The 21259-nt window shown below is 42.4% G+C and overlaps 1 protein-coding gene across 6 annotated transcripts in view; it reads right to left on the bottom strand.

Moving 5' to 3' along the window:
• SKAP1 (src kinase associated phosphoprotein 1) overlaps positions 1-21259 on the bottom strand; it is a 307330-nt gene that overhangs the window by 22735 nt on the left and 263336 nt on the right. For 3 of the 6 annotated variants that reach the window (XM_054456000.2, XM_054456004.2, XM_063656889.1), the window contains 2 exons: positions 14475-14525; positions 6368-6468 (listed from right to left, as the gene is read on the bottom strand). In XM_054456000.2, coding sequence (XP_054311975.1) covers positions 6368-6468; positions 14475-14525 — 152 coding nt within the window. The remainder of the gene's footprint in view (positions 1-6367; positions 6469-14474; positions 14526-21259) is intronic. The other 3 variants (XM_054456001.2, XM_054456002.2, XM_054456003.2) reach the window with 3 other exon arrangements.

The raw sequence follows: 21259 nt of genomic DNA, 5'->3' as shown, positions 1-21259 counted from the left end.
CCCCGCTGTTGATGTTTGGAATGTCAGACAGGACTGAGCAGCAGCCGGCGTGTATTTCAAACACAGCAGATGGATTTTTATATTAGCTCCTATTTCATGTTCAGGCAGAGCGACCGCCACACTAAAACCGCAGCCTCAATGCTGCCGAGTTTGCTTCTGTGAGATTAATTCTGTGAAATTAATTGGGACAAGATTGAAAAGGAAATTAAAATGCAGCTGAGTGAACAGGCCTTTCAAACACCTTTTCCCTGCTCTATTCAAACTTGAATTCTGCGGTGGTCGCTGGCATCGTGGGAAGTAATTTACGAGACGCAGACTCTCAGGAGCCATTGGTTACGTATGAGGAGACCTGCACCAGCGCCACAATCTGGAGCCACTGAAGAGCGCTAAACACCCCGCTGTGGCTTGAGCTGCATCCTGGCTCCAGGGAGGAAGGGAAGTTTAGTCCCTCACCAGAAAAAGCTGTTCAGAAATTTCTGAGTCCAAAAGGAACACAGGAACATCCACTGGATGCACAGATCTGCTTCGTTATTAAAATCTCCCTTTAATATATTTTGAGACCCAAATTGGAACTCAGTGAATTAAGTGGGCATGACACTGCATGGGGCCGAGGAATGCATGGATGTGATGCAGGGAGGTCAGTGGGAGTCCTCCTGCTGACTGTGCCACTGGTTACTGTTTCAGAGTTTCGATGTGTGGCTCTGGTCTCTCCAGAAAATGAAGTTTTAATAATCTGTCAGGGATGAAAGCTCTCAGACCAGGAAAGGCATGGTGGATTTTCATGTAGGCCTCTTCACTGGGTATTTTTTTTTATATCCAAGTGAGCACCTTTTGTGCTGTAGATCATTTCTTTTTCAATAATTTATTGAACTCCTAGTATGTGCCCAACACTGATCCAAAAGTTTATTATTAGTAAAAGGGAAGGAAATATTCCTACTTCCTACATGCCAGGCACTTCCTTACACAAATTCTCTAATGTAAACATCACAACAAACCTATAAATATAAAATTTCCCAATTTTTACAGGTGAGGAAACTGAAGATTATCAGGATTAGGAGATTTTTGCCCAGGGTCATAAATAACCCGTCTGTTATAGGCACTTACTTGCTTCCCTGAGAACAGGACAGGTGATGGGCACTTGGTTATCTCTGGGGAGCATCTTTTTTTTTTTTGAGACGGAGTCTCGCTCTGTTGCCCAAGCTGGAGCGCAGTGGCATAATCTCGGCTCATTGCAACCTCTGCCTTCCAGGATCAAGCGATTCTCCTGCCTCAGCCTCCCGAGTAGCTGGGATTACAGGTACCCGCCACCACGCCCAGCTAATTTTTGTATTTTAGTAGAGACGGGGTTTCACCATGTTGGCCAGGCTGGTCTTGAACTCCTGACCTCAGGTGATCTGCCCACCTCGGCCTCCCAAAGTGCTGGGATTACAGGTGTGAGCCACCGTGCCCGGCCTCTTTTTTTTCTGAGACAAGGTCTCACTCTGTTGCCCAGGCTGGAGTGCAGTGGCACTATCTCAGCTCACTGCAACCTCCGTCTCCTGGTTCAAGCAATTCTCCTGCCTCAGCCTCCCAAGTAGCTGGGACTACAGGCATGCGCCATCACGCCCAGCTAGCTTTTGTATTTTTAGTGGAGACTAGGTTTCACCATATTGGCCAGGCTGGTCTTGAACTCCTAACCTCAGGTGATCCGCTGGCCTTGGCCTCCCAAAGTGTTGGGATTACAAGCATGAGCCACCACGCCTAGCCACTGGGGAGCATCTTTCTTGACCAATCATCTTCTCTGGATAATTTTTTTTTTTTTTGAAAAAGGATAGCCGGGCATGGTGGCTCACACCTGTAATCCCAACACTTTAGGAGGCCGAGGTGGGTGGATCACCTGAGGTCAGGAGTTCGAGAACAGTCTGACCAACATGGCAAAACCCTGACTCTAATAAAAATACAAAATTAGCTGGGCATGGGGGCGCGAGCCTGTAATCTCAGCTACTTGGGAGGCTGAGGCAGGAGAATTGCTTGAACCCGGGAGGTGGAGGTTGCAGTGAGCCAAGATCATGCCATCGCACTCCAGCCTGGGCAACAAGAGCAAAACTCTGTCTCAAAAAAAAAAAAAAAAAGCGATAAATAGCTCTCTTTCTGTGATCATTCTTGCCCAAAGGCAAGACTAAAAGATTTTCCTCTGGGCCGGGTGCGCTGGCTCACGCCTGTAATCCTAGCACTTTGGGAGGCCGAGGCGGGCGGATCCCGAGGTCAGGAGATCCAGACCATCCTGGCTAACACAGTGAAACCCCATCTCTATTAAAAATACATAAAAAAAAAAAAAAAAAAAGAAATTAGCTAGGCATGGTGGCGGGTGCCTGTAGTCCCAGCTACTCGGGAGGCTGAAGCAGGAGAATGGCGTGAACCTAGGAGGCGGAGCTTGCAGTGAGCCGAGATCGTGGCACTGCACTCCAGCCTGGGCCACAGAGCGAGACTCTGTCTCAAAAAAAACGAAAAAAGAAAAAAAAAGATTCTCCTGAGTTTGGTCCTAGGCTTCTAAGATTCAAAGTTGGATCATGCTTGGGTGACTATTAAGAAACAGCAGAGGCCGGGCGCGGTGGCTCACACCTGTAATCCCAGCACTTTGGGAGGCCGAGGCGGGCGGATCATGAGGTCAGGAGATTGAGACCATCCTGGCTAACACGGTGAAACCCCGCCTCTACTAAGAATACAAAAAATTAGCCGGGTGAGGTGGCGGGCGCCTGTAGCCCCAGTTACTCGGGAGGCTGAGGCAAGAGAATGGCGTGAACCCCAGGGGGCGGAGCCTGCAGTGAGCCGAGATCGCGCCACTGCACTCCAGCCTGGGGGACAGAGCGAGACTCCGTCTCAAAAAGAACAACAACAACAACAACAACAAAAAGAAACAGCAGGGAGCAGCAGGAGCCTACGACTAAGGCTGCCATCCTCATTTCTCCTGCCACCTCCATCTCACCTGCCTTTCTAGATCCTCTAACCTCTGCACCCCGACCTCTGCCTTTCAGAATACTTTTATCAGATAGAGAGAGAGGGGGAAACCAGATGTATTTATGAGAACTGAAAACAAAAGACCTGGTAATTTAAAAAAATTCTTTTTTGTTTAAACTGAATAAATAATTAAAGCTAAAACACGTTTTTGTGTGGAACTTCTTTAGCAGTTTTGCAGTGTCAGGCCCACCATATTTAGAATGGGAATGTCTGAGGTAGAAGGATTCTTAGATGCTATCCAACTCCACACTCTCTTTTAACAGGTGAAGAAACAAGTCCACTTAAGCTGAGCTGCACACAGCTGCATCTGTGTCTCTCAGGGAAACAGATTTCCCTAGATTCCTAAACAGCAGGCCCTTCTTGTCCAACAGAGCTTCTACTGGACAAAAAGAAAAGTAAAATAGAGCTTTCTAGATACCACTTTCCGGGACTAAATTCAACTTGGGTCAGTTCTGTCCTTACAGGTGTGAGAGACAGCTGCAGAGTGTAACGGACCCCAGCAAAAGAAGGCAGCTGAGGCTAAAGTGGGAATAAATTAGGATCTATTTGAGAGAAAATTCCAGAGATGAGGCAATACTGAACTTCTGAATAGACAGATAGCTGGGAATGGTAGTGGAATCTCCTTTTCTATCTGTTTGAATTTGTTCATTTGTGCTTCTTAGAAGCAAGGCAATGAATAGATTGGGTGGCCTTTTAAGGTTCCCTCCTGTCCAAGGACTATTATTGAATTAGGTAATATAATAAAGGTGAATCAAAACTGAGATGCTCCCCAAACCAATGTTAACTGGAATGCAGCTTCATGAGGGAAAGTTCAGCTGAGCTCTTAACTTCTCATTTCCTCTTTGATATGCAGGGATTTGCAACATGGGGAAGAGAGCCAGCTGGTATAGGTTTTTGGGGAAGAAATATGCTACTATTAATACAATGGTACAGGATGAAAATGGACTCAGAATCTTCCAGAAGAGAGGAGAAAGAAACTGATAGAAACAGGGCAGTGAGGTATTCTCATTGAATTAAACTCAGATATATTTGCTTTCTTTTCTTCTTTTTTTCTTTTTGGAGACAAAGTCTCACTCTGTCACCCAGGCAAGTGTACAGTGGCAATCATGGCAAAAATCATGGCAGCCTTGAACTGCTGGGCTCAAGTGATTCTCCCAGCTCAGCTTCCAGAGTAGCTGAGACTACAAGCATGTACCACCACACCCAGCTATTTTTTTTTAATTTTTAATTTTGTAGAGATGGGATCCTGCTATGTTGCCCAGGCTGGTCTTGAACTCTTGGGCTCAAGCATCCTCCCGCCTCAGCCTCCTAAAATACTGGGATCACAGGCGTAAGCCACCATGCCTGGCCTGTGTTAGCTTTTAGTAACAAAGAAGGGGAAGAGGTATTTTTTTTTTTTAAAAGATTGGATTGGTTCCCCATGTTCTTTGAGATTTCTTAAAAATACAATAGCCACTGTAACCACAGACAGCTCCATACTGCAGGACAGGTCACTGCACAACCCCTTCTAACTAGAGGAAAGGGACCCCCAGTGAGAAGCCATTAACAAAAGCAAAAGACATGCAAAACAAACAAAATAATCATGACAGAGAGAAGGCCAGCAGCCAGTCTGGCTCTGTTCTTCCCCCCTCCTGCTGCAGGCACCTCCAGACAATGTAAACAGTTAATTTGTTCACCTGCAGGCTCTGGGCAAACAGAGGCCTGGTCACACCTGAGTGGATAACTCGATTTCCCTTGTAATGCCAGTGTGGTAATGTACACAAATTCTATTACACGGCAAACCTTGCTTTCGGGCAGTTGAAATACCAATCAGGCCAATGTCCACTCCCTTCTTTGCTTCCAATTTATTCTTGGTGTATTGGAGCCACACAGAAATGGCACTAGGGTGGTACTGAGTTAAGGATCCAGGAGGAATCACTAGAAGATTGTGATCTCACTCAACAAGGCCTGCAGGCCTCCTACTCTTTTGCAAACAAAGGGTTGGATTTGAATTGGGTCCATATTTAAAGGGGCCTGATTCTGTTGGAACCGTGGAAAGGTGCTGTGGGTTAGACCCATACTGTTTCCTAAGGTGCTTATGGTATATCTCAAACCAAGACAAACCTTTGCCCAAGGTAGTAAAATTCACAGAATAAAGATAAAAGATACTGACACATAAAAAAAGAAGAAAGATAAACGATAAATGACAGATTAATAACCAACGGGTTTTCAGTTTTCCCTTATGGAATCCACATACTCAGCAATTAAAGAGCAAGTTGTGTCTATTTCAAAAATGTGTTTGTAGAGATTGATGGGCTGCATAGAGAGAGGACTTTTTAATAAGTGCTAGGGACAGAGCCTATTATTTTAGCCCACCTATAGAATATGTATGGTCTTTCTTTACCAAAATGATGCTACTGATCCCCCAAACTGTAGCCCATGAGTTCTGAATCTTCTTCACATCAGTGATTGATCTGTAATAATCCATCCTTTTTTTAAAAAACCAGTTTGTTTATGGTCAACACTACTATTTGTAAGATGGTTAGCTGCAACTAGGGGTTAACTTGTGACTGAGGAAGAGAATAAAGTTAGCTGGCCTGTGTGGGATTGAATTCACTCTCTTGGCCTTATCAGCAATTGCTCAAACCAATTGAGTTAACTAGCTCTGACTCCTCCCCCATACATAATTATGTTACAGTCTTGTTTATCTATAAATGAAATAAGAAGGCAGCTTACCTAGCCAGAATGTTTTCAATAGTATTACATGGTAATAAATTATGTACATAGTGATGACCTTTAAGCACAAGTCCCTGAGAAAGATTAAATTTTGATTGGCATAGTTTTGGTATAATACCAATTTTATTGCATTTTTTATTTTATTATTTTTATTATTTATTTATTTATTTTTGAGATGGAGTCTTGCTCCGTCGCCAGGCTGGAGTGCAGTGGCGTGATCTCAGCTCACTGCAACCTCCGCCTCCCGGGTTCAAGCAATTCTCATGCCTCAGCCTCCCAAGTAGCTGGGACTACAGGTGCGTGCCACCACACCTGGTTAATTTTCTGTAGTTTAGTAGAGACTGGCTTTCAGCATGTTGCCCAGGCTGGTCTTGAACTCCTGAGCTGAGGCAGTTCACCAGCCTCGGCCTCCCGAAGTGCTAGGATTGCAGGCGTGAGCCACCACACCCAGCCTGGCCTTGTATTTTTAAATGTGAAATTGGTTCCTGAATCTGGATTTTCATTTAAAACTTTTCCTAACAATTATGAATAAATGGGAATTTATATGTGAGGGAGCCATGGGAAGTGTATGACATGGAATAATTCTGTTTATGGTGACTAAATCAAGAATGAAAAAATTGACTTTCGATTTAAGCCCCACACTTTCTGTCCTTACCTTGCTGAGAATACGGATGACGTCACCCCGTTGGAAGGACAGTTCATCTGGCTGGTCACCATGGCAATCCCATAGGCCCTGGTAGTAACTGGCATAGTCTACTGATCAAAGAGAGGAGAAATCAAAGTTAAAAGGACTCTATTTTTTCCGAGGAGCCCGTGTATTTGCTGCAAATGGAAACCAGGGTTCTGATATTGCCCTTAGGAAACTTCAGATTAAGGGGAGTTGAGATGAGATACAGCCAAACACTCAGCATGAGCAAAGGACTATGGGAGAAGGAGATCATTAACTAACATTAAATATTTAAAGATCACTCCTAGTAGGATGCCGTTCAACAATATGATAAATATATTTATTTATTAATAAAAAAATCAGGCAGGTAATTTTTCACTTGGTTTGTAAGTAAGCAGTGCAGAGGTTTCCCACCAGACTTTCCTGATCCAGGGCAACTAACTGTCTAGTTTTTCTCTTCATTATGCATTTGAAGGATCAGAGTAAATCTGTGACTTCTGCCTATTTACAAGAAAGGCTTAGTCAGCCAGCAGGTTTCTGGACCACAGCTCACTTTTTGGCTTTCTTTGTCCATAGGAACTTCTTCCTGGGAACTTCCCACCTAGGTACTATATGAGGTAATCACCAATAAATACTGAAACGAATAGCCCAGTCTTTAAGTGGAACCAAGGGGTGTCTCATCCATTACAACCAAATTCTGGGTGGGCTGGCCCTTTTCCAGCATCTCATTTGTAGACCTTGAACATGTCTGCCAAGATTTATCTGCAAGCCCCGGGGGAACAGAAACCAAAGTGATCTGCATTAAAAATGAAAGCAACTGAAGACGACAAACCAAGCTTTAGAAGCAGCTGGAGAGATTTACTGAGCTTCTCAGCAAAACTAGATGGCAATGATGCCACAGGACAGCCATCGATTCTTAACAATGAAGAATTTGTATTGATCTTCTACCCGGAAAGGTTAAACACTAGAGTACAAAGTGGGAGAGGATCTGGGGATTTGAATGGCAGGAGAGCTAATGCCCACTAGACCAGGCATGCTCCTTTTTCCTTGGGGTGCTCTGTATCAGAGCTGTGAACAAAGCACCTACAAAAGATGAAATTCAATAGATGGGAGTCAGGAGTCCTGGGTTCTAATTAAAATTCACATGATTTTGGGGGACTCTGTTCTATAGATTTCCACCTTTCCCTTTATTCATTTCACCCTCCCCTGAGCAGTGATAGTATTGGTAGCTGAGGATAGGGCAAGTGGGCCGTAGGGGCACAGACACTCTCCCTATATTTGCTTTTTTTCGACTTATTCCTGACTTACGAGCAATTTAAATAATAAAGGCACAGAGGGACAAAATCCCTATATGTCTCTGGAAAAGAACTTTGGTAGGAATCTTAAAGGGTACAAAAACAGAGGAGGGAGAGAACTATTTAGTTAAAACTCAGATATTGCAAACAAAAGTAAAAATGTCAACCATATAGAAATTCAGGCATGTTTTCTTCACACATAAAATTGTCTGTGTGTGCAGTAGACAACAGAGGGCAGCAAACAAGATAACTACTGTGAAAATATTCTGCCACAGAGTTGATAGTATGTTTGGAAGAAAAATACTTTGGGAGAAATATGTTAGTTATTGAAAAGACAAAGCATTCATTTTTGGAAATATAAGTATATGAAATAATAGAGAAATATCAATCCCTGAAAAGTGAAAGTAGTTTTCCCAGAGGATATATTATGAATTTTCCATTTTAATGGAGTTGATTAATCACCCCAAGATTTTGACTAAATTCAGGAATGAAAGAATATTAACATCAATATTTTCCATGGATTTATATGTGGTAGAGAAAACCATTTTTGTAAAAATAGATTCTAAAACCATAACAATATTTCTAAGTGGTAAGGAGAATAACAAGGTTATCTTGGTCTTTTCTGGCCTAGCAGATAGTCACTTTGGAGTACAGTTCCCTACTGTGTGCCTGGATGTGGGATAGGTCCTAATATTGAGTGCCTTTTTGGTGTATACATAAAAAGTGATTTGACATTGGGTATATATGGGCCTGGGAGAACATCTGGAAAAAGATCTATTCTAAAAGCACAAAAGATCACAGGGAAAGCAAGAAGCTAGGAGAAAAACAGAAGCCTTCCAGGAAAAAAAATAAAGATAGAAAAGGTCTTTGATATTAAAGGCCAAAAGAAGACAGAGTTCAGGAATCTAGGAGATGGTTTAGCTCAGCCCAAGAACAGGGATTGTCAGAAGTAGAACAGCTCCAAAAAACAGGCAGAATGAAGGGCTAAAAACTGGGAAAAGTTTGAACTTGCTAGCTAGCTAGAAGTATTCTCTATTAAGGAAATCAGTGAGGGGTAATTCCTTAGCTGGGCAAGATGACTCCATATTGCAGACTTCCTGTTTAACACACATGTGATATGCATTTATGTGTATGTGTGCATGCAACTTCACTAATTCATTTCTCATCATCCAACAGACATGTATACAGTACCTACTAAATGCCAGGGACTGTGTTAGATACTGGGAATCCCACATTGGCCACACATGAGCCCTCCTCTCAAGGGTACCTTCTAGTCGGGGAAGCATCATGGAAAAAACAGTTACACAAATGTTTATTTATGATTATGATACGTCTGTGAAGGAGAAGTTGAGGACGCTGTGTGTAATAGGGAATCTAACATAGTTTGAGGGGTCAGAAAAGGCTTTTCTGACCAAGTGGGTGTTAAAGACCTTGAAGAGGGGAAGAGATAAGCTGGAGGAGGGCTTCATTCCTGAAACTTGGCACCAGGAAGAGCTTAAAAGCCCAGAAGTCTGCAGGGCTATTCCAGCTTCTCCCTAAACCTGCCCAACTCATCCTATAAACAAGAGAATGCATGAGGAGACTTTGCTTTCTTTTCTTTTCTTTCTTTCTTTTTTTTTTTTTTGAGACAAAGTTTCGCTCTTGTTGCCCAGGCTGGAGTGTAATGCCTCTGCTTCTTGGGTTCAAGGGATTCTCCTGCCTTAGCCTCCTGAGTAGCTGGGATTACAGGCATGTGACAACATGCCCAGCTAATTTTGTATTTTTAGTAGAGACAGGGTTTCTCCATGTTGGTCAGGCTAGTCTTGAACTCCCGACCTCAGGTGATCCGCCCGCCTCGGCCTCCTAAAGTGTTGGGATTACAAGCGTGAGCCACTGCGCCCGGCCGACTTTGATTTCTGTAGAGCAGACAGAGGAACTGAGAGCCCAAGGGTGAGGCTTGCCTCTATGGGCTGGATTTAGATTCCTTTAGGCTTACACTACTCTGGCAGCCGTCTGAAATCAGAAATGGTGCAGCATTCTGACCATTTAATTAATTCAAAACATCCTAATTCTCATTTTAAGGACATTATTCCATCTAATTATTTTTCCAGTCTGTCCATTTGGAATGAAAAACAAAAGAATAAAGCTTAATGCCAGCATTTCTCAATGTCTCTCCAAAAAAACGTAACTCTGCACTAAATAAAGCCTGGTAATTCAAAAGCAAAGCACTAATATATTCAGCATAAAACAGACAGAGGACCTAGAGCAATAATGACACCACTAATAACTAAAACAGTTATAACAATTAACAACAATTACAATGATAGAGAAGCTAATGGGTGTGATCACTGCATTTAAATTGCTAGCAGAGCTGAGAAGGGCTTTTTCTAGAGAAAAAAAAGCAGCATCTTACTCTCTTTATCCTATGTAAGGGAAGCTAAACTCCAAGCAACCAAAATGTCATAAGAAGAATAGCAACAGACCAAGTTAAAAAAAAGTATTGGTTTCTTTTTTCTATTTATTGCAAAGCATTTGTCATTGCATGCCAGGTTCTTTACAACTAGTGACAGTCATTTCTCTTGTAACTGAGGCCAAGTTGGTGCTACTGATGATAGAGTCAATGGCTGAAAATTAGCCTGTATGACTAGCAAAGTTTTAAGGTAAAAAGGACCAGGACATCTCTCTGCTTTTCTCCTTCCTTAGGGACAATAAAAGCTGACTCTTCCTTCCAGAGTTCAGCTTATGTTTGGGAGTCACTGGGTAGCGACAGAATTCAGGCTGTGACCAGGGAAAAGTGGCTAAAGTCAGGCCAGCATGTTATTTACATTTTCTTGATTACTAAAATGATCGTGTCAATAAGGCCTGGCATTGAGTACAACCTCTTAAGTTATGGAAAAGAGAGACAAAATGTGAAGATGGATAAAGCCAGTCCTACGAGAGGATGGGATGGTGAGACTTGGACAAAAAACGCCAAAGTAGTGACCCATTGGAAGTGACTTGAAATGTTCTTTAAGCCAGATCAGAAATGTCTAACATGTTCAGTTCATTCAAGTAAACTCTGACAATTTTTCTTTTTTTTCTTTTTTTTTTTCTGAAACAGGGTCTTGCTTTGTCACCCAGGCTGAAGTGCAGTGGCACAATCATAGCTCACTGCAGCCTCGAACACCTGGGCTCAAGCTATCTTTCCCCTGCAGCCTCCCGAGTAGCTGGGACTACAGGTGCATGCCACCACACCCAGCTAATCTTTTTAATTTTTTGAAAACACAGGGTCTCGCTTTGTTGCCCAGTTGATCTCAAACTCCCGGGCTCAAGCAATTCTCCCATCTTCGCCTCCCAAAGTGCTGGAATTACAGATGTGAGTTACCACGCCCAGCCTTGATAGTTTATTAACTATTTTGGAAGAAAGCTATGAAAATATTTGCCAAGCCCCCACTGACTGTGGCACCAGAGGAGGAAGAGCAATTGGATAATACCATTTGCTTATTTCATAGCCCTTTAATCTTGAGTTTTGAAATTACTATGATCCTAGTGTTATAAGTATGATTTGGAAGTGGAGTATACTCAGATTCTGATTTTCATGTCATTTCCTCTTTCCATTGGGCCAAAATTTTAGCTGGTTAATAATCAGCTCATGTTTGGTCTTGGAAAACAGGCTTCAAAAGGTAAGAGCTGCAAACACCTCTGTGGTTTCCCTTTGTTTCTTTCATGTAGTAGTTCACTCTTTTGGCGCGCACTAAAGTGAGAAGCGGGCCTCAGAGATGGAATGGTATAAGCAACCATTTTTTGGCCCACCTAAAAGCAATCATTTGCTTATAAGACCACAGTAGTGTGGTCTGTGTCTCCTTTTGGCTTAGTTTGCCCACAATTTCAGAGTTGGGGTTGGGGGCAGACTGAGGGAGGTACGGGTGGGAGGGGTCTGTTTCAGGTTTTCCTTGGTCAGGGATTTTATGTATCTAAGGATGATTTGTGCCTCCAGGGTTGCTTTTTATTTGACATAGCACATGCAAACAAATGGCCAGTAATTTTTATAAAAAACGAACACAGAGGAAGTTTTATTTTTGGTTACCTGGAGGTTACCTTTTCATGATAGGAAAAGGTGATAAGTTCTCATTACCTAAGACCCTTATTGTTAGACTACTGGGCTGATGGGTTGGAATTTAGTGAAACTCTGAGGTGTTGAAGAGTCACTCATTAAAATAACCCTGTTACTAACAGTCATGCTGTAAACTGAGCTCTTTATAGATTGAACAATCAATACTACAAGGCTGTGATAGATTTTCTAGGTAACAGAATGAAATAAAAGAAATTACATCTTACAGGGTCATTAACACTCAATAAAGATGAACTGAATCCCTTCCCCCCTATTCTGATATGATCTAGTTGGGCCTTAAGAATGTTAGCAATTCCATCAGAGAAAAAAGCACAGCATTCAAGGAACAGGATCCATCGAGGTTGGAGAAAAGTACTTGGATTTTAAAAGTAACTCTACTAGCCATAGCATCTTTTGGGAAAAAAGGAAGAAGGGAAAGGTCAACTTGCTTACATATTTTTTTCTCCCCAAAAGCATGTTAACACCTGAGAAAAGGCTGGGCGCAGTGGCTCATGCCTGTAATCCCAGCACTTTGGGAGGCCAAGACGGTCGGATCGCCTGAGGTCAGGAGTTCCAGACCAGCCTGGCCAGCATGGTGAAACCCTGTCTCTACTAAAAGTACAAAAATTAGCCAGGCTTGGTGGCACGTGCCTGTAATCCCAGCTACTTGGGAAGCTGAGGCAGAAGAATCACTTGAACCTGGGAGGCAGAGGTTGCAGTGAGCGGAGATAGCGCCATTGCACTCCAGCTTGGACAACAGAGCGAGACTTCGTCTCAAAAAACAAACAAACAAACAAAAAAACACACACCTGAGAAAAACTAAGTAGCCCAAACTTGTGTAGCTTGTCTATGACATAGGAATTCACACCGTCCTAGAGCTCCCTGCCTTTTAAATGCCTTCACTAGGGCTGCCTGCCCTTCCCCCAGACCTTTATCTTTTATTATTACAAAACTAAATGATGACATTTGGATTTATGTATTTTTCACCATTTCTATAGCGCCTTTGGAGAAAAGGCAGTATATAAAATCAATCGATAAATAAGTAAACACAAATAATAAAAATTCCTGCCTCAGATTCTGCAGAGAGAGCAAAAAGTCCTCCTGTTTTTCAATCACTAAGTCACCAATCATTATAACTGGTGGGAAGTGTAAACCATAGAAACGTATTCAGAGCTTGCTATACTTTAACAACACTTATTTTGGAGGCAGGAAGCATGAGGAACAAAAGGGTTTTTTTTTTTTTTAAACTTACTTGAATTATAGCTGTAGGAACAGTTAAGAAATAAATCTCCTCTCACCTCCCAGATATAACCTTAGAGAAAGAGGTGGAAGGAGGAAATGAGATGAGGGAGGAGTCTGAAACTGGATTCTAGACTTTGCTAAAAGATCGATGCTTCCTGAATGGAGTTTAATATGAAATTGGCCATAGGAAGCTTACAGTTACTCCACCCGAGCTGTCCACATGAAGCGTTTCTTTTCTGCACTGGTGATGGAAGTTGGTAGAGAAAAGATATATGTGGAACATGGGTGGGTCAGAACAGATTTTCATTTGGAATTCTGTACAGTAAGTAGACAACAGAAGGAAATAGGTTTCAGAATGGACCTAATCACATGTGTTCATTATCATGAGGTACTTGCAGCTACACTCACATCTGTGCATCACACCTGCCTCCACTGCTTTCTTTCTCTCCTGCTTTGGCACATGACTTCTGAGGCTGCAGCTTCGTTGTCTCTTCTCTTCCCTGGGAGAAGCTGGACCCTTAGGAAGTTGGGTCCTGAACCTTTTAAGTATTCACTTTCTATAGAGAATGAACCTAGAAATGGGGGTTTTGCTGGATGGATAAGGAAGAGAAGAAAAAGCACAAGGAAAGGAGAGAGGAGAATGGGAAAAGACAGGGCCAGATAATGGAGAAGGAGCAGGGAGGGAAAGAGGGCAAGAATTCCTAGGCTTAAGATTTTCATAGACTCCCTAAGAAAAATATCAGCCAGTATCTAAATCAGTCATGATTAGGGCTCTGCTGATGGAACGAATGTCCTTGAGATGGCCCTTGCAATGTGCAGCATTCCTTTACTGACAACCGTGGAATAGGTCCTTGGTCCACTTAAGGAGGCTTCTGAGGGGCATCTGACCTTAGAAAGGATGGGCTCACTAACAGCCTGAAGCATGGTTAACAGTCTGGGATGAATAAGATGTAATTTTATATTCAACAAACCTGTTACATATTCATTTCCACATGTGCCTGGAATCAAACCAGGCCATCAGAAGTCAGCATTACCAAGCAATTCTATCTTTCACCCTGTGTTCACTCTTCAGATCTGACACATTTCCATTCCCCTCTGAACTTGCAATCTCCGGGCCGCTCAGAGAGGAGACATTTCCATTCTTTCCATTCTCAATCCTCTGATCTCTTAGAGATGAGGCAATTCTATTTTCACTGTACTGATATAAGAAATACTGATAGGAAAAAATAAATATCTGGTTTGGCTTCCCACCCTCTCTAGGATAAATCTTGGCTGTTCTGGGAACATTAATTAAAGTGAATGTATGGCTGCTTTTAAAGTTTAGGTATTTCCCTACCCAGTCACTTTATTTGGGGCTTTGGGGTTCACACACAGGTACTCTCTTAATTATTAAGTTCAGTAATTTTTGTAGTCTCAGAGAAAGGTGCTTTCTCTAATCAGAAGCCCATAATGTCCTACCCAGTGCCTGTGCATTTAGAAGCTCTTATACCTCCTTTTCGTCGAGTGCCACTCTCATCCTCTTCTAGATCATGCTCTTCATCTGGGGGGATAAATGATCAGTATTAGCAATTAGTGGTTCACAGTCTCATGTTCTTTTTTTTTTTTTTTGAGATAAGAGTCTTGCTCTGTTGTCCAGGCTGGAGTGCAGTGGAACGATTTCGGTTCACTGCAAATTCCACGTCCGGGGTTCAAGGGATTCTCCTGCCTCAGCCCCCTGGGGAGCTAGGAGTACAGGTGCCCGCCACCACACCTAATTTTTGTATTTTTAGTAGAGACAGAGTTTCACTATGTTGGCCAGGTTGGTCTTGAACTCCTGGCGTCAGGTGATCCACCCTCCTCAGTCTCCCAAAGTATTGGGATTACAGGTGTGAGCTACTGCGTCCAGCCAGTCAGTCTCATGTTCTTTATATGGAGAGGTCTGCTTTCTCTGAGCTCATCATACTCTCTTCTTTAAGGAAAGTTTAATTACTGTTTTTTTTTTTAGGCAGAGTTTCACTCTTTGTTGCCCAGGCTGGAGTGCAATGGTGTGATCTCGACTCACTGCAACCTCCACCTTCCGTGTTCAAGCGATTCTTCCCGAGTAGCTCAGCCTCCTGAGTAGCTGGGATTACAGGCTCACACCACCATGCCCAGCTAATTTTGTATCTTTAGTGAAGATGGGGTTTCTCCACGTTGATCAGGCTGGTCTCAAACTCTTGACCTCGGATGATCCGCCCACCTTAGCCTCCCAAAGTGCTGGGATTACAGGCGTGAGCCACCGCGCCTGGCAATTACTGTGTTCTTAAAAAAAGTATTAATTTGTCACCTTCAAACTGGCCCTCACCTTCCCTTCCCTTTCATTTATTCATAAGCATGTTGAAGTGCTTATCACATGCAAGACATTGCACTAGGAACTGGGGACAAGCAATAAACAAGACTGTCAGAGTTCCTGCCCTGGTGGAGCTTCCAGTCCATTGGATTATTTAGATGTCTATCACCAGAATCCTAATCCTTTTCCTCAAACTCCATTTCTCCTTCCCACTGGAATTCTCTTCAAAATTATTATCTCTATGCAAGCGTTCTCTCTAGTTTTAAGCATTCTAGAGTTAGGATGTTAGAGTGTGTGTGTGTGTGTGTGTGTGTGTGTGTGTGTGTGTGAGAGAACAACCCTCTGTGATTGGCCGGGTGCGGTGGCTCATGCCTGTAATCCCAATACTTTGGGAGGCCGAGGCGGGCAGATCATGAGGTCAGGAGTTGGAGACCATCCTGGCCAACATGGTGAAACCCCGTCTCTACTAAAAATACAAAAATTAGCCGGGCCTGTGGCGGGTGCCTGTAACTCCAGCTACTCAGGAGGCTGAGGCAGGAGAATTGCTTGAATCCAGGAGGCAGAGGTTGCAGTGAGTCGAGATTGTGCCACTGCACTCCAGCCTGGGTGACAGAGCAAGACTCTGTCCTGGGGAAAAAACAAAAAACAAAAAACCCTCTTTGATTAATTAGTCCTTAATCCTTAATGTATCCATCTTTGTTCAGCTGTAATGGAGGCTGGTCATGTACATAATTTTATGTTCCTAGTACTTGGGGCTTGTAGTTATCTTTTTACTGTTTTTATTCAGCATGCCTTGTTCATTAGAGTATAAGCTCCTGAGGGTAGCTGGAATGGTCTTTTAATTAATTGCCGTAGATTCACAATGGGTTCTAACTCAATGCCAGTGTCTAACTCCAGTCAAATGTTTACATGGTCAAAGTCATAACATAATTGGCCTAAGTTTCTTACTCCCATTAACCGGTTTCATCTCATCACATTACCTGATAAAATAGGAATTGGGCCCTTATAAAGTAAATATGTGTACCAGAATCATATTTAGCTATTTTATACATGGGGCAAAGTGAAGAAAAATACACTCGCTATTCTTTTCACTACCACCATGCTCTTTTCCCACTCTCTCACTCACACATATATACACACATATGCACAGTAGATAGGGTATAATAAGCAATGTTTTGAGGGCTGAATGCTCAGCTCCTCCTGGCCACATTTACTTTCCTTTCTCCTGAGTCTTAACGGTATTTGCTTGTCTTGCTTCTCCATAGTTTTGCCACTAAGTGAAACTTTGACATTTCTCTTTCTTTTTTTAAATGTAATGTTTATAGGGCAATATGAGTTCCGGTATGCCAAACTGGGGAAGTAAGTAAGCTCCAAGCTCATAGGTAAGAAGGAGCAGCATAAAAATATATTAGAATACTATAAAGCATTAAAGGAGTAACTGATTTCAAGTAAGAAAGAGACTGATACGGCCAGGTGTGGTGGCTCACGCCTGTAATTCCAGCACTCTGGTAGGCTGAGATGGGAGGATCACTTGAGCCCAAGAGTTAGACACCAGCATAGACAACAGAGCAAGACCCTGTCTCTATAAAAAATAAAAATAAAAATTAGCTAGGCACAGTGATGCACACCTGTAGTTCCAGCTACTTGGGAGACTGAGGCGGGAGGATTGCCTGAGCCCAGAGTTTGAGGCTGCAGTAAGTCATGATTGCACCACTGCAGTCCAGCCTGGGCCTGGGCAACAGAGTGAGACCTTGTCTCTAAAAAAAAAAAAAAAAAAGACGGATACTCTGGAAAATGAAATATATATATATGCCCTACAATATAGTATGGGAAAAGGAGCACTTTGACGCAACAGTTCTTATAGCCATGTATGATCTAGCAGCATAGAATGTTCTACTTGCCTCCTGTAGTGCTCCGTCAACCCTACCATGAGGAATAAAACAACCTAAGCTAATGGAGGAGTGAAATCAAATATAGGAAACAGATCATGCTGAAATAAACCACACTAAACATTCTTTACACATTGTCTTCTCGTTACTGGTCCACTTCCTTCCTTTCTCAGCTATGATGCATTTCCTTTTTGACATGGGACTAATTTTAGGATTGGAAACATTAGAGGAAAAGTTGATACATCCTCAGTTTTAGACATACCCAATAACTTGAACAGAGAGCAGCTCTTTTGTTGATATCAAACAACTCCATCACAAAGACCAATAATTTGCTGTGCTTAGGCACTTTTGCAGAGAGGGTTTATTCTACCTCTGCTGTCTGTGCGCAGCTGTCTCTTCCTCCCAATTCTAATCAATGTAAATTGGGTCAGATCTCCACTGTGAATTACAAATTGGATCCGAAGTTGGAGGGTCACAGTGCTGCTACTCCACCTCCTTCCCACCACCATTAGATGGGAAGCTTCAGCAAAGATCTTTTCTAAATAAATCAGACTTTATTGTAAAACTCAGCCACTGACGAGACATAACCTCATTAGCATTGATTTTAAAATAAATTATTGAAAGTGGCTTGCCTGCTCTTTGCATTTGTAAAATAGGAGAATGTAAATGTATTTGCAATGATAAAAATGAAAACTAAAACTTAATTCCTTTATTCTTTCGGGCAACAGCACTTAATCTAGTCATAATACAAAGATGGAACAATAGAAATGTGTTCTATGCAGTTCAGTTCCAGACCAGATACTCTTGGTTTCCACCGCACTTTTGGAATCAACTAGAAAGAAAAAAAAACATTGGCTATAGAGCTTTTATATCATTCACCGCCATTACTAAGCTCTACGATCGATGATGGATGTAAATGGGGAAGCTCCAATCTCCACATCTGTTTTATCTAACACTGTCCTTCCCAGGTGGCTGAAAGTGGGCTCAAATCAAGAAGCCTTCCCATTGACGGGCTTGGTGCTATGCCTCTGGGGTCTTTGGAAGACTGGGTAGGGGGCACTGTCACATAGTGAAGGAAAACACCATTCACAGCTGGTTGTGAAAATTACACCCCTAGACACCTCCTTAGGTTCAGAGGGCACAATACAAATAAGCATACAAGTTATCTCAGATCTTTCCATGAAACTGAACAGGTGTCTTTCCAACTCCAGAGTCAAAGACAACTATTATATGGCAACAGAAAAAAAGTCTTGTTGCTCATAAAAAGGGGTTGGTTAAATAGCTAAAGTTCTCATTTTTATTAATCTGTAATGTGACACTTTAAGAGACTATTTTGAAAAATATTTTTTAGGCTAAAGAGCTTGTTGAATTTCTTTATGAGAATATTATTAGGCATTTCAGCATTATATCTACTGAAATACATCTTCGTTTAAGAGTGAATTAAAATTTATGTGCTAGCTCAACTTTAAACAGTAATGGATTATAATGGTCCTTGCTCCTAACAGGGCATATGGGACCCCAACCTTACGTAGATTTTAAACAAATTAACCTCTAAAGATTACTGTCCACTTACCACATTAAATGCTCTACTTGATCCCCAAATATCTCATCTCAATGGGGAAAACAGTTGAAGAAGATTCTGTTAACTGTGCGAACATGTAAGAGAACCACGGGGCATCACAAATGAGCATCAGTATCCGGAGAGTCGATTTCAATCAACATTCTTGGCACAATGTCAGGGACACTAATGAGAGGCTGAGAGGAATAGGACACTGAATCCACCTCAGAGGGACAGAGAGGAGCCAGCAGCTTCTCACGACACCTGGCTATTTTCTGAAGTGCTGCTCTGACACTCCTCTGACATTGGCTACACTGATATCAGAAAGAATAACATTAGAAAAAAATGACTAAATCAGAAAGAGGGGAAATCACTTACTTCCCCAAACAAAGAAAGTGACAAAAGCTTCAAAAAATGCCAACTGTGTAAATGTGCAACCAGATGTCAAGGTGCTGTGGTGACAGATGCAACAGAAATACAGATAGACTCAAGGTGCAAAGGGGACATGCAGAAAAGTAGAAATAAACTGCTCCCCAGCATGCACAGATATGTTATAAATCCACGGACGTATAGCACCTCATCAGACTACATGGAAAATACAAGCAAGATGCTAATAACACATTTAATTCTCTGTTGTGTATTTGGTTATCTCAACTATTACCTCAAAATATTTGCAACCTATTTCAGTGATATGGGCTTGATATATAAGATATTAAACTCAATTTATGCTAACTGCGACACTTGGAATGCACTGAATTTAACTTCACAAATAATACCTAAGCATCTACTAATTGGGGAGAAAGACCTGAATACAAATCACTGGTGAGGGCTAAAACAAAGCTTAATTCTAGTTGAGTATCTGGGAAGGTGTCACTGAGGAGACATATTTGAGCAGAATGTGTACGATTTCACAGGCTGAGATCAGGGGGATGGTCTAGGTAGAAGAGACAACATGATTCTAGTTTTGGTGCTGGCCAAGCACCCACTCTGTGGCTGGGGCTCAGTGGGCATGGGAGTAAGAGAGAGAAAAGGCCAGAAGTTCAGAGGAGGCCTGATGATGGTGTTGACTCTTCCCTGATGCTCTTTCTTCATAAACTTTGTATTTTTGGTCTCCATTTTCTTTCATTTCCTTAGACTTCTTATCTTCACTGTTCCCCCTTCCTGTGGGTCTGAACAACTGTACAGGGGGAAAAATTATTCCACAGAATGCTTGTTTCCATTTGACTCAAAATTTTAAAAACTCAGTTATATGCTTTATTTTAAAGCAATCTGGTTTCTAGGTCTATAATAACACCCTGGGGCAGTGTGGGCAGCATTGGAATGTGCACAGAAATTCCCAAAGACGGCTTGTCATCTCTCTTTCCATTTGCTCTTCTGAAACCTCTCTAGAGAACACAGCCGGATTCCGTTGCCATTGCAGCTGCTACAAGGCCCCAGTCACAGCACTTCAATGGTCTCAGACGTCTTGCTGGATCCCAGCCTTGAGACCCCAGACAAAGCGAAACCTGATAAAAGTTGTCCTTTTATGGAATCTTGAATCATGGAGCTGGGCCTATGCTGGCCTGTAAAATAACTTCGGGAGTGGTGGTGGTGGTGGTGAGAAAGGGCTCAGAAAAGCTTCCATTTTCTACATATTGCTTTAGCATTTCTTTTTGGTAGTTCCCTGCAGTTTAATCTACTGCAAATGAGATCCTAAAAAAATCAAGGGCTCACATATGCTCAACACGGATGTTCAGAAATTCCACCAGATACCAACCTTGAAACCATATTTTCCAGGACTAACATTTTTGTGGCCTGGCTGAAAACCTTGAGTGCTCTGGTTTTCCCTCATGGGGAGAAGAGTGCTAGCCATGTAGCAAATGCTAATTATCCCTCCCATGATTAATGTGATGGAGTGAGTTTAATGTGATGACCCATACATTATTTTGATTACAAAAAAACATTTTTTATTGACTTGGTATGTATTACATACACTTTTCTCCCTATTAGGAAGCCCATCTAAATTATACTCTGGAAGGAAGGTCTCACTTACATGGCTTTCCCTATAGAGACAGTGTGAGGCTTGTGTGGGCCCCATCCCAAAAGGGAGGATTAGCAGAACCGTCAATGTTAAATATCCTCCACAAAGCACATTTACCTATTACAATGAAACAAATGTTAGAGGCCCACGTCATTTGACTCTTGATGGGTATGCAATGTTAGAACAATCCAACATTACTGTAGGCTGTCCCTCCACCCAGCACCTGGCCGTAGTAAAAATGGGCCTGAGCAGAAGGTGCACTCCACATTCCATCTGCTCAGGATTTTCAATTTCACCTGCTCCATACACATAACTGGAAATAACCAACTGGACTGTCTCGGGTCTGGTTCGAGAGGGCAGGGACCTAACAATCCCCAGTTTTTCAAGGAGGTAACACTTCCTGTTTAAACACCATCACATTAATAACAGCCAGCATTTACTGAGTACTCACTGTATGCCATTGTTTGCCAGGGCTCTGTGCTAAGAACTTCACGCATGT

Source organism: Pongo pygmaeus, chromosome 19 (genome assembly GCF_028885625.2).
Source record: "Pongo pygmaeus isolate AG05252 chromosome 19, NHGRI_mPonPyg2-v2.0_pri, whole genome shotgun sequence".
Lineage (NCBI taxonomy): Eukaryota > Metazoa > Chordata > Mammalia > Primates > Hominidae > Pongo > Pongo pygmaeus.
Note: the sequence above shows the minus strand (reverse complement) of the source record. Positions and strands in the feature narration are given on the sequence as shown.